General features: G+C 54.9%; 1 protein-coding gene across 1 annotated transcript in view; it reads left to right on the top strand.

Annotated features, from left to right (window-relative positions):
* The window catches only part of DSCAML1 (DS cell adhesion molecule like 1), a 279,877-nt gene that overhangs the window by 249,955 nt on the left and 17,019 nt on the right, over positions 1–12,903 (top strand). The window contains exons 22-26 of the mRNA XM_034754688.1: positions 32–149; positions 449–612; positions 1,686–1,784; positions 9,950–10,138; positions 11,792–12,079. Of these exons, the coding sequence (XP_034610579.1) occupies positions 32–149; positions 449–612; positions 1,686–1,784; positions 9,950–10,138; positions 11,792–12,079 (858 nt within the window). The remainder of the gene's footprint in view (positions 1–31; positions 150–448; positions 613–1,685; positions 1,785–9,949; positions 10,139–11,791; positions 12,080–12,903) is intronic.

Below are 12,903 nucleotides of genomic sequence, written 5' to 3'. Positions count from 1 at the left end.
CGGCCAGACCGACGTTCCCTTCCCCCCACAGCCCCAGCCAAGATCATTTCCTTCGGCGGCACCGTCACCACTCCATGGATGAAGGACGTGAGGCTGCCGTGCAATTCGGTTGGGGAGCCGGCCCCTGCCATTAAATGGACCAAGGACAGGTAACTAAAGCCTACCTTTTCCCCACCGTGCAGCCTCTCAGGAGGAGCCCTGATCCTGTGGCAGGGAGGTGGCAAAAGGAAAAAGCTCCCAAGGTCCTTTTTCCTAGAGGAGCTGACCTTTCGTTTGGGGGCGCTGCCTGGCCGTTGGCCTGTGGAATGGAAGAGCGGCCGGGCAGCGCTACACGCCATCTGAGCAACACCCCCTGGAGCCCCATCTAAGCGCTGGGAGCTGCTTGCTGCTGGGAGGCGCGAGTAGGGATTTATGCTGATGAGTTGCTGGCATTTCTTGTTCCTTGCAGCGAGGATTCTGCCATCCCGGTGGCAGTGGATGGGCACCGGCTGATCCAGGCCAATGGCACACTGGTCCTGCGCTCGGTGAAAGCAGAGGATTCTGGGTATTACACCTGCACCGCCACCAACACCTGGGGCTTTGATACCATCATCATCAACCTGCTGGTGCAAGGTAAGGGCTGTGCCACCCTGGCGTGCTCGGCCCGGCTCTGCCTTTGCCCATCATTACAAATCTGCTTGTTGCTGGAAATGGCTGGACAGAGATTTTCTGCTGCTGCATCTCGGCCACTGGGGTTGTTCATTCAGCTCATCAGAGCTTGGAACTGGTTGTTGGAGCTCTGTGATGGGCCACTTAAGTCACATGCAGTTGTTTCAGTTCCCTGATGGGGCAGCCTTCCCTTTTATATAAACTAATGTTGCCCGAAGCCAATCGCACTTTGTCATGAGTCAAGTTTTGTTGTACAATTAAATGAGTTTTGTCCGTGGGCCTGAGAATCGCTTTCCACAAGCCCATCCGAATACTGCTTCGCCCAGTGAAAGTGCCCACACCATCAATGTACCGATTGGACTGGTTCTAGTCTCTCATTGCCTGGTGTGTTCATCCAGCCGAGCCCCCCGGAGTCTATGGAGTTACATCCGTGTGATGCCTCTGTGAGAGCAGAAGCCGCTCAGTGTCTGAGTCCCAGGCGTTTCCTTCCCTGTGTTGATGCAAATGAAGCCATGAAGTTGTGTGCACTGGGAGGGTGGGGTCTGGTTGACCTGTTGCTAGTGATGCTGTTGTTACACTTTGCTTTTCACTCATTCTGGAGCAGGGAGGTGAGCCGGGATTGTTTTGTTTTCTGTTCCAGGACCATCTTGCTCTCCGCTCTTGTGCATTAAACCAAGGCTATTGTTTGGGTTGCCAGGGAATGTTTGAAACATTGAATTAAAAAAACTCCCATGCAAAAATTTCCCTCCATGTTCGGTTTTGCTGAACGCCTTGTAAACTGCCTCCAAATTCTGAACCTCAAAGATCCAACCATTAGATTTTTTTCTCCACACTGTGATGAAGTTGGAAAGCTCCATGTCTCTTCCCAACAGGATGAAAGAATAGAGGGCCATCCCTGGGCACACGGGGCTCAGTGCACAAAGGTGTCCGTGGGCACGGGACTTGTATTTGAAATTAACCCTATAAAGGTGCAGATGTCTGGCTCTGGTTCCAGTGTGAAATGCGCTCAGTGACTTTGTGCTGTTTGTTTGATCTAGTTCCCCCGGACCAGCCGCGCTTGACTGTATCTAAAACCTCCGCTTCATCCATCACGTTGGCCTGGATTCCTGGGGACAACGGCGGCAGCTCCATCAGAGGTGAGGCAGGGAAGGGCAAGGGACTGGAGAGCGTCAGGAGCTCTGTGTGGCTGGACAGCTGTAGGGTTGTGATATTGAGTGTCAGGGTTTAGGGTGTTGAGATTCCCTCTTTTTAAGCGGGGCTTCTGCTCTGCGTAGCTTGTGCTCCACAGCCATGGCCAAGGGAGGGGAGGAAGTGGCATAAATTCTGGGGATTCTGCATCCTCTTCTCAGGAAGGGGCTGGGGAGATGGCAGATTCTGTGTCTGAACTGGATATTGCTAAGTTTTCTGGGAGAGGCTCGGGGTGGACTGCCATGTGTGAGCAGCTGGGTCTGCTTCGCCACTGGGGCTGCAAAGCCAGATGGAGGCACGTGGTCTCAAAGAGGGAAGGGCTAGTGGCTTTGGAGCTCCAGATGCTAGCACGTTAGGGCTTAGCTTCTGGAGATCCGGATTGGCCTTCTGAGGATTAATGATGAGTCTGTTACGGAAGGTGCAATGGCGTGTGTCCTTGTTTCAAAGGAGACCCTTGCGTGGCTCCCATGGTGGTCAGGGTCAGAGTCAGGGTCTCCTGGTTCTACAGCCAACTTCAGGAGGTGAATGTAGTCTAGTGGTTAGAGCAAGGGAATGGCGAGTCCTGGCTCTGAGAAGGAACGTCAGTCTCTGGCTTAGGGCTAAGAACTGGGAGCCAGGAGGACTCCTGGCTTTTACTTCCGTCTTTGCCAAAGACCTGCTAAATTATTTAGTCTGCGTGCCTCACTTTCCCCGTCTGTAAGGGTGACGCTTCCCAACCTTGCAGGGGGGCTGCAAGTCTCAATTAAATGGCTTGTTAAGTGTTTTTACAAGATCCTGGGACTGAAGCAGCTTGCAAAAGCCAAGCCGCTAATTGCTATTTCTGGCTTCCTGGCATCTACGAAGCTTGGACCCTGAGTGACTAGTGCTCATCTCCTACCTGCATCTCCCCTTCCCAGCAGATCTTGGACGGCTAGAGAGCTCTAGGAATTTCCTGGCTTTCCGAAGCCTCCTTTCTGCTCTGATTCATCTAGTGAATTATATGTTGAAACAGCTGCAGACTGGGGGTGAGGGGGAATGGAAACCTCACTTACAATTAATTAAAAGCATGAAAGTAATTACAAGCAAATCTTCCCAGCCAGCAGCCTTTCACTTCAATGGACTCTGTTGATAAATTTGGTTATAATTGGATTAGAAATATTAAAAACATGCTGCATATAAAAAATCAATAAATAACTAAAGGCCGGGCGAATCGTGGCGTGAGCCTTTCAGCACGGGAGTGTGCCGCTTCTCCTGGGCTCTTCCTTCTGCAAAGCTCCTTGGTGTTGGCTTTGCAGGGGGAGACAGCGCCACCTGATGGGGCTGGTCTGGAAGTGGCAGGTCGTGTGTGGAATGGGTGTTGGGGGAGAGCAGTGGCAGGGTCCGCGTGAGCAGTGACAGGTCATGCTGAGGGCCAATGCTGGACAGAATCGGGCACCCTCATGCTGGGGAAGAGGCGCGAGTATTTCCTGGGGGTTCTGCTCGGTGTGGGGTTCGCTCCCCTGAGGTTCTGGGAACAGAAGACCCAAAACTCAGTCAAAGCCACCGAGATGTGCTTGGCTTTATGACTTAGAGCCACGTGCTGCTGCAGATGGGATGGGGTTTTTACCCCAAGCTCTGAACTGGTCCTGGATCGGGTCAGGGGGCTGGCCCAGGCTCTCTCGATCCATGAACCTTCCCCAATAGTGGCTGAGCTTTGAGTTTGTGGTGAAATGTGTAACTAGGCCAGTTCCTTTGGTATAGGGCTTCCCTGGGGGCATGCATGTTAATAACAACACTCTGCCTCTGCCCTATGTGCCGGGTCCCTGGGCCCTGCCAATGCGAATGGATCCAGCTGCACACCCACGCCGAGAGGTAGCTCAGCATTACTGCCCCATATCCTGAGGGGGAAACCAAGGTGCAGAAAGGGAAAGTGACTGGCTCAAAGTCACAGACGTGGTCGGTAGCAAAGCCGGTAACAGAACCCAGATCGCCATGCTGCTGGGAAGCAGTGCAGTCTTGTGCGTAGAGCCTGGCCTGCCACCTGGAGTCCTGGGTTCTGCTCCCATCTGCTAACGACCTGACGGGTGACCTTATGCAAGTGCCTGCCCCGCTCCATGCCTCAGTTTCCCCTCCCACCACGTGACTGTCTTGTCTGTTTAGATTGTAGGTTCTTTAAGGCACGGATGGTCTCTTATTGTGTGTCTGTCTGGGCAGCACAATGAAGCTGCAGTTTTGACGTCTAGATGCTATGGTAATACCGTGTCTTTTAACAAGCCCATCTTTCCCTCTCTTGCACAGTTCCACCTGGGTTGCCATTGAGTTTGTGTGGGTCTGTCTGTAGTACAACAAACGCACTTACCTGTACGTCAGTCTTGAGATCAAATATTGTCGGACAGTCAAATCACACAGACGTCTGAGAGCGCCCAATTGAACATTACTACCTTCATTTGAATAGTCATTCATTCAACTCATGACGCACATTTGCACAAACATAGGCCTCTCTTCCTGTTCTATATTTGTTTAAGAATGAGCGAAAGTAAATGCAAAAATAAATAAACCTGTCAGTGCAACACGGAGGTTGAGATTTGCATATATAAAAAGTCAAGACATTCTGAGTTATGATTCCCACGGCAACAGTAAGTCATCTTCATTACACACAGACATTGGCATGAACCCCATGCTCGTGATGCGTCCGATACACCTGCTGCCACCTTTGACTTTCCTCACTCTTTTGAGTGTCTAATAACAATTGTAACTGTGTACTGCATTTAGTGGAGATGAGCGTGTGCGTGTGTGTATTACATGTATTGGTCCTATATAGGATCGTTCAGCTATAAATCCAACATCTTAGATCACTGTGAAAACATCTGTGAAGTCAAGCACAATCCTGCATTACCTGGCACAGAAAACATTCCTTTGTCCATAGGTTCTCTCATCATTTCCTAAGCCGGGAATCCAATAGCCACATGCTAGATTCCCATTAGAGAGAGCTGCAGTCGCTATGCATGAAGTTCATTGAGCCCTAGGAATTTGCAGTCCATCCTGGGAGTTACAGGTTTTACTCATTAAGATACTTGGCTAGGCTGATTGGGGAAGCAGCCACAGCTGGGGCCATGCCAATCAGAGCCCAGCTGGCCCTGATCAAAGGGCTGTGGGGCCAGGAGGCAGAGGAGTCTCTCTCTAGCGCTGGAGAGAGAAGGACCTGGCTGCCTGGGAGTAGGGTATTTGAGGCAGAACAGTGCTGGGGAGCGCCAGCTTGGTAACTCCCCAGGCCGAGGCCTTGTGCAAGGCTTAAGGAAGGTACTGGGGCGGCAGAGGGGCAGCCCAGAGAGAGGCAGAGGCAGCTGCTCCAAATGCCTTGCGGATGATGAGTGGTTTACAGACTGCGTCTGCCCCAGGGAGCGGGGGCTAGATAACGACTGGCAGTAGCCACTGAGCTGAGGTGGATTTAGAGGGTTGGGGGGTTCCTTGGGAGGGGAGACCCAGAGAGTGGGGGTACAGCTGGGGCAGAACCCTGAGGTAAAGGGGCACCAGCCTGAGGCAGGCAAGCCACCGGCCAGCAGAGGGTGCTCTGAAGCTGGAAAAGAGCTAATTCTAAGACGACCAGCAGGAGGCGCTGCGCCGGTGAGTCTTTGCTTCGCTACGGCACCCTACGTAATGGTGACCAAGCTGAATGTAGTCCCTAAACCAATGACTCCTGCACACACAGACTGTTATCAGAGGATGCAGAAATAAGAGCACCCACTCAGACACTTTGCAAACCGAGCCTGGAGGTTTCTCTGCACCACATCTTAAAATCTGCAGGGACTGGCAAACCTTTAGCGTTCAGTGCAGTGCAGACTGGCGACCCTGTGCCCTCTCTTAGGGACTTGTGTTAATCTCGTTTTGTAGTTCTCCAGCTCTGAAACAAGTCCTTCAGACTGGGCCTGTCTGTCTGCTCTGTGTGTAAACAGACTCATAACACAGGGCTTGTGTGCACAGGACACTCTGTTCTAAGCCAGGGGTTACGCTGGCCCAAGCTGTAACAGTGTCATTCTTCCACTGTAGCTATACAGGTCAATGTCTCTGTGTAGACAAGCCTACCCTTAAAGCAGCAGCCTCCTTGGAATAGATTATGTGTTAGGCATTTGACAGGTGATGCTTTGTTGTGCGTATTCTGGGATTGCAAGGGGATCAGCTCAGAATAATACTCACCTCACTGAAGTCTAACAACTGCTTCTGTGTGTGTACGCAAACCTGCCTCACTCCCCAATAAAGCCCCAAGAGCCATTTTAAGACATGTTGTTGATGGGAGTGTAACAGGTTTATTCATCTAGGACCCAGTGTGTTTCCTAATACTCTTAATCATGTGAAAGGATGCAGCATTCAATGACAGAAGCAACTTCCTAGCAGCTTCCCGAGGGAGTTAGTTAATTCTGGCTTTCCTTTTATACCCTGGCTCCAATCAATCACGTTCCACACTCACCGAACGCTGATGCGGAAACAAGTAATTGGTGAAAATGCTATTGATGGTGCCCGGTCGGACACTACATGTCCCAGGGAGCAAGATTGAAAGGCAGGTTGCTTGAGAGAGCCGGGGAGACCGGAGCCACGGGAGCCCCCAGAATTGCTAGTGCCTGGGAGAGGCACCTGATGAAGGGGCCAGGCCAGGCTGCCGGGTGCAGGCATACGCCTTCCCCAAGGCGCTGGTTTGGAGAGCGATCAGGGTTGGGAGGGCCGAGGGGCAGCCACAGAGGGGATGTTGTGTACAGACTGAGCCCTGTGGGGGAGCAGGCAGCAGACCCCCAGGAAAGCTGCAGGCTTGCTGGGGGTGGGTGACAGGGCAGTGTTATGCCTCGCCTTGCACCAGAACTGTGCACTTTGCTATGTACTCGGTGATCTCTGTACCCCAGCCCTGTCCCACAACCCACTGGGGAACATGGTTACAGGAAGCCCATTAACCTCAAGAGCTGTGGTTATTGCTGTCCCTGGGCACTGCCCTCCCCCTGTGGCCCTTCTCCCAAGGGGGGCTGGAGTCTGAAGCTGTATCTCCAGCCAGGCAGCTCAGTGCCAGCTCTGACATTTGAGAATCCCTCCCCTCCCTGCCCCCGGTGTTCGCGCTGCCCTCTCGCCTAAGGAAACAGTGCTGAAGTTCCCTGCCTCGGGGCCCCTCCATGCCACAGTTCTCTTACTGGATTGTGTGGGACCCTCTTGTAACATGGCAGCCTTGGCATGGTTCAGCTCCCAGGCCACGTGGGAGCCAACCACGGTTTCATATTGGTTTTCCACCCTGAAAAGGCCCAAAACTCTAGTGTTGTTCCCGCCCATGGGTCAGGCCCCATCTCCCCGCCTGCCCAGTCCCCACAGCTGTGCTGGAACTGGGTCCTGCACCATGATGGCAATTGCAGGGGTCGGGGGGGTGTCCAATCTTCCTAGTTTGCTGCAGTGCCCCTGGGTCAGAGCAGGGCCGCTGCAGTCAGGTGCTGCTAGGACAGGGGCGTCCGTGACCCATATGTTCCATGCGGGCTTTGGCCCCATGCCTTTTAATCCAGAAACTCCCTTCTCCTGCCTTTTCCCCAGTAACCTGCTCAGACAGCTGGGGGACCAGTAGCTTCCTCCCCACAAACCCACCCGGATGGCAGATGCCCCAACACACACACCCCTCCGCGTGTCTGAGGAGGGATTTGGTGCAGGCTGAGAGAGGTGGATTTTCGTGCCCATAGACTCTGCAGCCGCCAAGCGAGCCAGCCTCAAACCTCGGCGCTAATCTCCATAATAAAGGGTGTGTGTGTGTGTGGGGGGAAATCTCCCCCCTCGTTCCAGCTCCATTTTAATAATCTAGGAAAAGAGGGCTCCATTTCCATCCCCATTCATATGTATGAAATTAGGCAGGAAGACATGTTTAATGTGCGCGGAGGCAGAGCTGGATTTGAATTGGAAATCAAGGCTCCCTCCAGGCCTGGCCCGGAGGGGGGTAGGGGAGGCTGTGGAGCGCCATTAGAGTGCAGTGTTCTGGCGTTAATCTGTGTGGTCACGCTCCCCTCCTTAGCTGTTGTTGGCAAAGGGGAAGGTAGGGCAGGAGGGTGGCTAACAACTGACTGATTTTATCTGGGATGAGAAACCGCAAGTCAGTGGCTGAGAGCCCCCCTCGGAAGGCACCTCGGGGGGCCATGTGCAATGGGTCTGGCGAGGTCCCAACTGGGCTCCAGCCCCACTGAAAACCCCCTTGTAATCAGCATGGCCCGGCCCCCTTGTTGGTAATCACAGCAGAACCCGAGGACACTCCTAGAGACGGAGCTCCCCGCTCTGCCTTCGAGACGGGCACCTTGGCAGAGCCAGCGGCAGAATCTCGCAGCAGCCTTTGCCTTCCACCGCTGTCGCTGCAGAGCCTTCTGCTGGGGATTGACGGAAACAGCCCCCGGGATGGGTCTGGAGATGCGTGGCCAGGGGGAGCCGTTAGCGCAGTCCCTCCCCCCACACACACTGGTGTGGCGGAGCAGTCCCCAGTCTGCAGCCGTGCTGGTGGGGCAGTGTAACGTGCATCATGCCCTGGTCTCCCGCTTCCCCTTGGGCGAGCGGGTTTCTGGGTGTGGCCAAGGGCTGTCGGAGACAATTCGTCCTATGTAAGTGCTGGCCCTGCGTGGAGAGGGGCTCTCGCTCGTGGGCTGGGGAGGAGGAAGATGCAGCAGGTGGGACTCTGCCCTCAGCGTGACTGACAATAGGTGTGAAATGGAGACGTCCAGCGGCACACGGTATTATGAACCCCAGAAGCAAAGCACCAGACTAATCCCTCCGACTACGGAACCCTGGCTGCCCTCGGCGGCCTAGGCTGGTCAGCTTTTAGCATTATGCACGTGGGCCCTTACGCGTGGCTGGTGTTGCGCCACTTCAGTCTGGGTTCCTGCATTGTATCAGGCTCCCATTGCTAGCAGCCCCGTGCAATCTCAGGGCTGTCTCAGTCTGCGCTGGGGGGAGGCAAAGGGGGAGCCAGAGGAATTGTTTTCCTCTGCATTCATTATAAATGCATAAAGATTATTTCCCCCCTGCCTTTTTGGAGTCTGTTCATCTGGCTACTTCAGCACCACCTGGTGACAGAGGTGGGTTGCAATTTACAACAGTCTGCTGTGAGCCCAAACCAAGGGGTAGGGCGCCCTTAGGGTGTCTCTACCCTGCACTGTGAGCCCTGCTGCAGCAGAACTGAAGTTAACAGACCCTGGGTTTGTGAACCTAGGGCTTGAGCATCTACATTCATTTGTAACCCCAGGCTAGGAATTGTTGAATCCTGGGTCCCAACCTGGGATTCCAGGATCTGCACTGCATTATTCAGGCCCAAGTCCAACCATCCATATCCCAGACTTCCTAGCGCCCTTCCAAAATATGGCCACTCTATCCCTTTGTTTGTGATGCAATGTGGGAAAACGTGACTGTCCACCAAACTTGACCATCCAGAGGACACAGAAAGTGGGCTCGTGGGATTCCCAGAACACGAGTCATGGGGGGGCTGCATCTACATTGCAAAGCAATAAGGCTTGAACCCAGGGCCCTGGCTTGACTCAGGGTTTGACCCTCCATCCCTGTGGGGACCTGGGATCTGAGCCCTGGGTTAGTGTGACTTGTGTGTAGATGGAAGGGAGGGTTAGGCTCGAGCCTGAGTTGAAACTGCTGGGTAGACATACCCTTAGTCTAAAACAGTGGCGAGGGCTCTGGACTCCTGGGTTCTCTGGAGGACTCTGCCTCTGACTGACTGCGCAACATTGGGCAAGTAACTTGGAACCAGATTCTCCCGTGAATGTGGAGCATGTGCAGCATGCTGGGTAACGGCACATTAAATTGGCTAACCTTGTACTTTGCACAGGCAGTTAATGCAACACCTTCCATGGTGTTACCTAAAGGCTCTTCAAATCTAGCTCCTTAGCCCTCCCTGCCTCAGTGTATCCATCTGTACAATGGGGCTGAGATTCACCTATCTTCGGACGGGCGGGATTGAGGCCTGCTTGATGATTGGACGCACAGATTCAGAGCACAGGAGACCTGCTGAGCCAGGGCTTCTTTGACCAGCCCTTTCCCACCTGCCACCATGTTGCATCCCCCTTGGAGAGGAGAAACAGGTTGTGCTCTGTCCCTGTCTCCCTCTAGATCTTGAGCGCTAACAGCCCCTGCTTCTCTCCCCCCGCAGGCTTTGTGCTGCAGTACTCCGTGGACAACAGCGAGGAGTGGAAAGACGTGTTCATCAGCTCCACCGAGCGCTCGTTCAAGCTGGACAGCCTCAAGTGTGGCACATGGTACAAGGTGAAGCTGGCAGCTAAGAACAGCGTGGGGGCCGGCCGGATCAGTGAGATCATCGAGGCCAAGACACACGGCAGAGGTAAACCAGCAGGGGCCACCCAGCTGCTCGGAATTGGTCTGTCTGCCGGCCTGATGCTGGCAGAGTTGCTTGTACGGCTTGGGCCACCTGCGCTGGTTCCCCTCTTTAATTCATTCCTTAGGTCCTGGCGCGCGAGGGAGGGAGGGAGGGAGGGGCTGGAGCGAGGGAGGAAGTAGACCGCCCCTCATTCAGCACAGCTCTATGAGCCGGGTGCCTCCGCACAGGCCGCTGCTGGAGGCAGAATACAGGACACGGCCTGACGAGCGAGTTCTAGCTTGTCGGTCGGGAAAAGCGAAGGGCTTCCCTTTTGCTTCTGTCCTGGACGATGCTCTTCCTGAACTGCTGGCCACTCCCAGGGCATCCTGGACCAGCTGCTACTCCGGCACGCGCTCACCAGGGCCTCCCCCAGCCCAGCGAGGAAAGGTCCTGAGGCAACTTGCTCTGCACTGTTCCGTGCCACTGCCCAGGCCCTAGCATGGCCAGGGGCCTCACAAGCCTGGTGCAGAGATTCACCAGCTGCATTTCTTTTCCCTTTCAGATTTTACATTTGACCTACCCATTGTGGGGTCAGGTGTTGATGCTTTAACCCCTTCCCATCCTCCCGTCAGAGTGCCACGCACCCTGCCTTCTCCCCCAGTTCGCTCCAGTGCAGTTTGCTATCCGCAGTATGGGGAACACAAGGAGGAGTGGCAGCAGCATGATCCGGCGGGGGTGTGGATGATGCTGGGTCCATGGTTAGGGGTCCAGAGAGGGTCCAGTAAGGCCAGTGCTGCCTTCTGGCCAGGATCAAGTGAGGTAGACTGGTGGGCAGAACAGGAGAATCAGGAAAACTCCTGCCCCAGTCTGTTGTTGCAGGGTTATTTGGTTTTGTAAGGTTGCCGCAGGGGCCAATTGACTCCTCTGTGCGGCCGTCGGTGTCCTTTGCTTTGCTGAAATGAGAAACTCCCAGGAGTGTTTGGAATTTTCCTCTGTAACGTGCGGTGCAAAGTGCAGGAGGTCAGTTTATTGGCCTCACGTCCTTGACAAGAGTCCTGTTAAAAGTTGGCCCTGGCCTTATACGGACGAGCTTATTGCTGGCTGTGACCGATGGTAAAAGAAGTCCACCGTCCTCAGTCATCTTTAGCTAAGATGCTGTCGCAACTGGCTGTGACCAGAAGTAGGATTTTTTCCCCTAGCTGCCCAAGCAGTAACCTCAGCAGTCGTGTATTACGGAGACACAGGTTCTGCTCCTTCAGTTCAGTTACCAAACCCTATTTCCAGCAGCCCAGCCGTAAAAGCCCTGCAGGAGGAAACCTGAGCAGCAAAGTCCCTGCCTGAGCGACGTTGCAGGAGGGGCCCTTTGCTGCTTCTCACTTGCTGGGCATTTACCAGTGTCCGGGCAGGTGGCTTTGTGCTTGGGAGCTCTGTCACCAGCTTCGCTTTGCAGCATGAACTGTGGCCGCCGGGCAGACGCTGGGTTGAGCGCGCTGAGTGTTGCTGGCAGGATGGGGACGGGGTAAGAGCCAGCTCCCATTGAGGGCTGGACTGAGACCCACCACCGAACTGCTTCAGATGCAGCAAAGCGAGTGAAGGCCATGGGGAGGGGGCAGATGGGAAGCTTGCCCTGTACGAGCTGCCCCCTCCCAGGTCCTCATGGCATGTCCTTTTCCACAGAGCCCTCCTTCAGCAAGGACCAGCACCTCTTCACCCACATTAACTCTACGCACGCCAGGCTGAACCTGCAGGGCTGGAGCAGCGGGGGCTGCCCCATCATGGCCATTGTCCTGGAGTACCGGCCCAAGGGCAACTGGGTCTGGCAGAGCCTCAAGACGAACAGCTCCAACGAGGTCTTCCTGACGGAGCTGCGCGAGGCCACCTGGTACGAGCTGCGGATGAAGGCCTGCAACAGCGCCGGCTGCGGTAACGAGACCGCCCAGTTCGCCACGCTGGACTACGACGGCAGTAAGAGCTGACGCCGCACGGGGAGTGGCCTGGTTCTGGGGGGCTGGCCGTGGGGCATCGCGTGCTTTAGGGGGCCGGGGCATGTGGTGCGGGTTAGGCGGCTGGGGCGGGCCAGCAGTCGGATTCCCGCGCCGGCGTCGTTGCATTAAGGGGTTGTCTCTTGCTCGGCGTTTTGCTGCTGCCTGTGGCCCTGCCGAGCCACTCAGCGGAACGCCAGGCAGCTGCAGCATCCAGAATCCACTGCTTCCACCCCACCTTCCTCACTTCCTAGCCGGACCCTCCGTGCAGCTGTCACTAGCCTTCCTCCTGCCCACAGCTGGGATCCCAGGGGGCTCTGGCGCCTGGCCCGGAGCTGGGAGGGGAGCACGAGTAGTGAGATTTGCCTAAAGTAGGTTAGAGACATGAGCTGCACAGAGCTCTTCTTCAGGCCTCTGGGTAGTTGGAAAGCTCGTCTCTCTCACCAGCAGAAGCTGGTCCAGTAAAAGACGGACACACACTCACACTCACACACACACACACACACACTCACACGCTCACTCACTCACTACTACCCTGGGACTGACATGGCTACCAGCACACCCTGAACTAGATTAGGCTGATGGGGAGAGGAGTACAGGAGAAAGCTATCTCTCCAAGCCCCAAAGAGAGCGTAGGCTGGAGACTCCCTGCTACGTGCCTTCCTAGCTCTCCACAGGCCTGTCCTAGCTAGAGACTTCTCCAGGTCTTTCTCCTGCCTTATTACTAGGTACACGGTCGCTCTGGCTCCTAGCTGTCCCAGCTCGGGGGTTGGGTTTTAAACACACTCACAGCCTGATCTTTGTGAC

Source organism: Trachemys scripta, chromosome 21, assembly GCF_013100865.1.
Source record: "Trachemys scripta elegans isolate TJP31775 chromosome 21, CAS_Tse_1.0, whole genome shotgun sequence".
Taxonomy (NCBI): Eukaryota; Metazoa; Chordata; order Testudines; family Emydidae; genus Trachemys; species Trachemys scripta.
The sequence above is the reverse complement of the archived record's forward strand: the minus strand, read 5'-3'. Positions and strand labels throughout refer to the sequence as shown.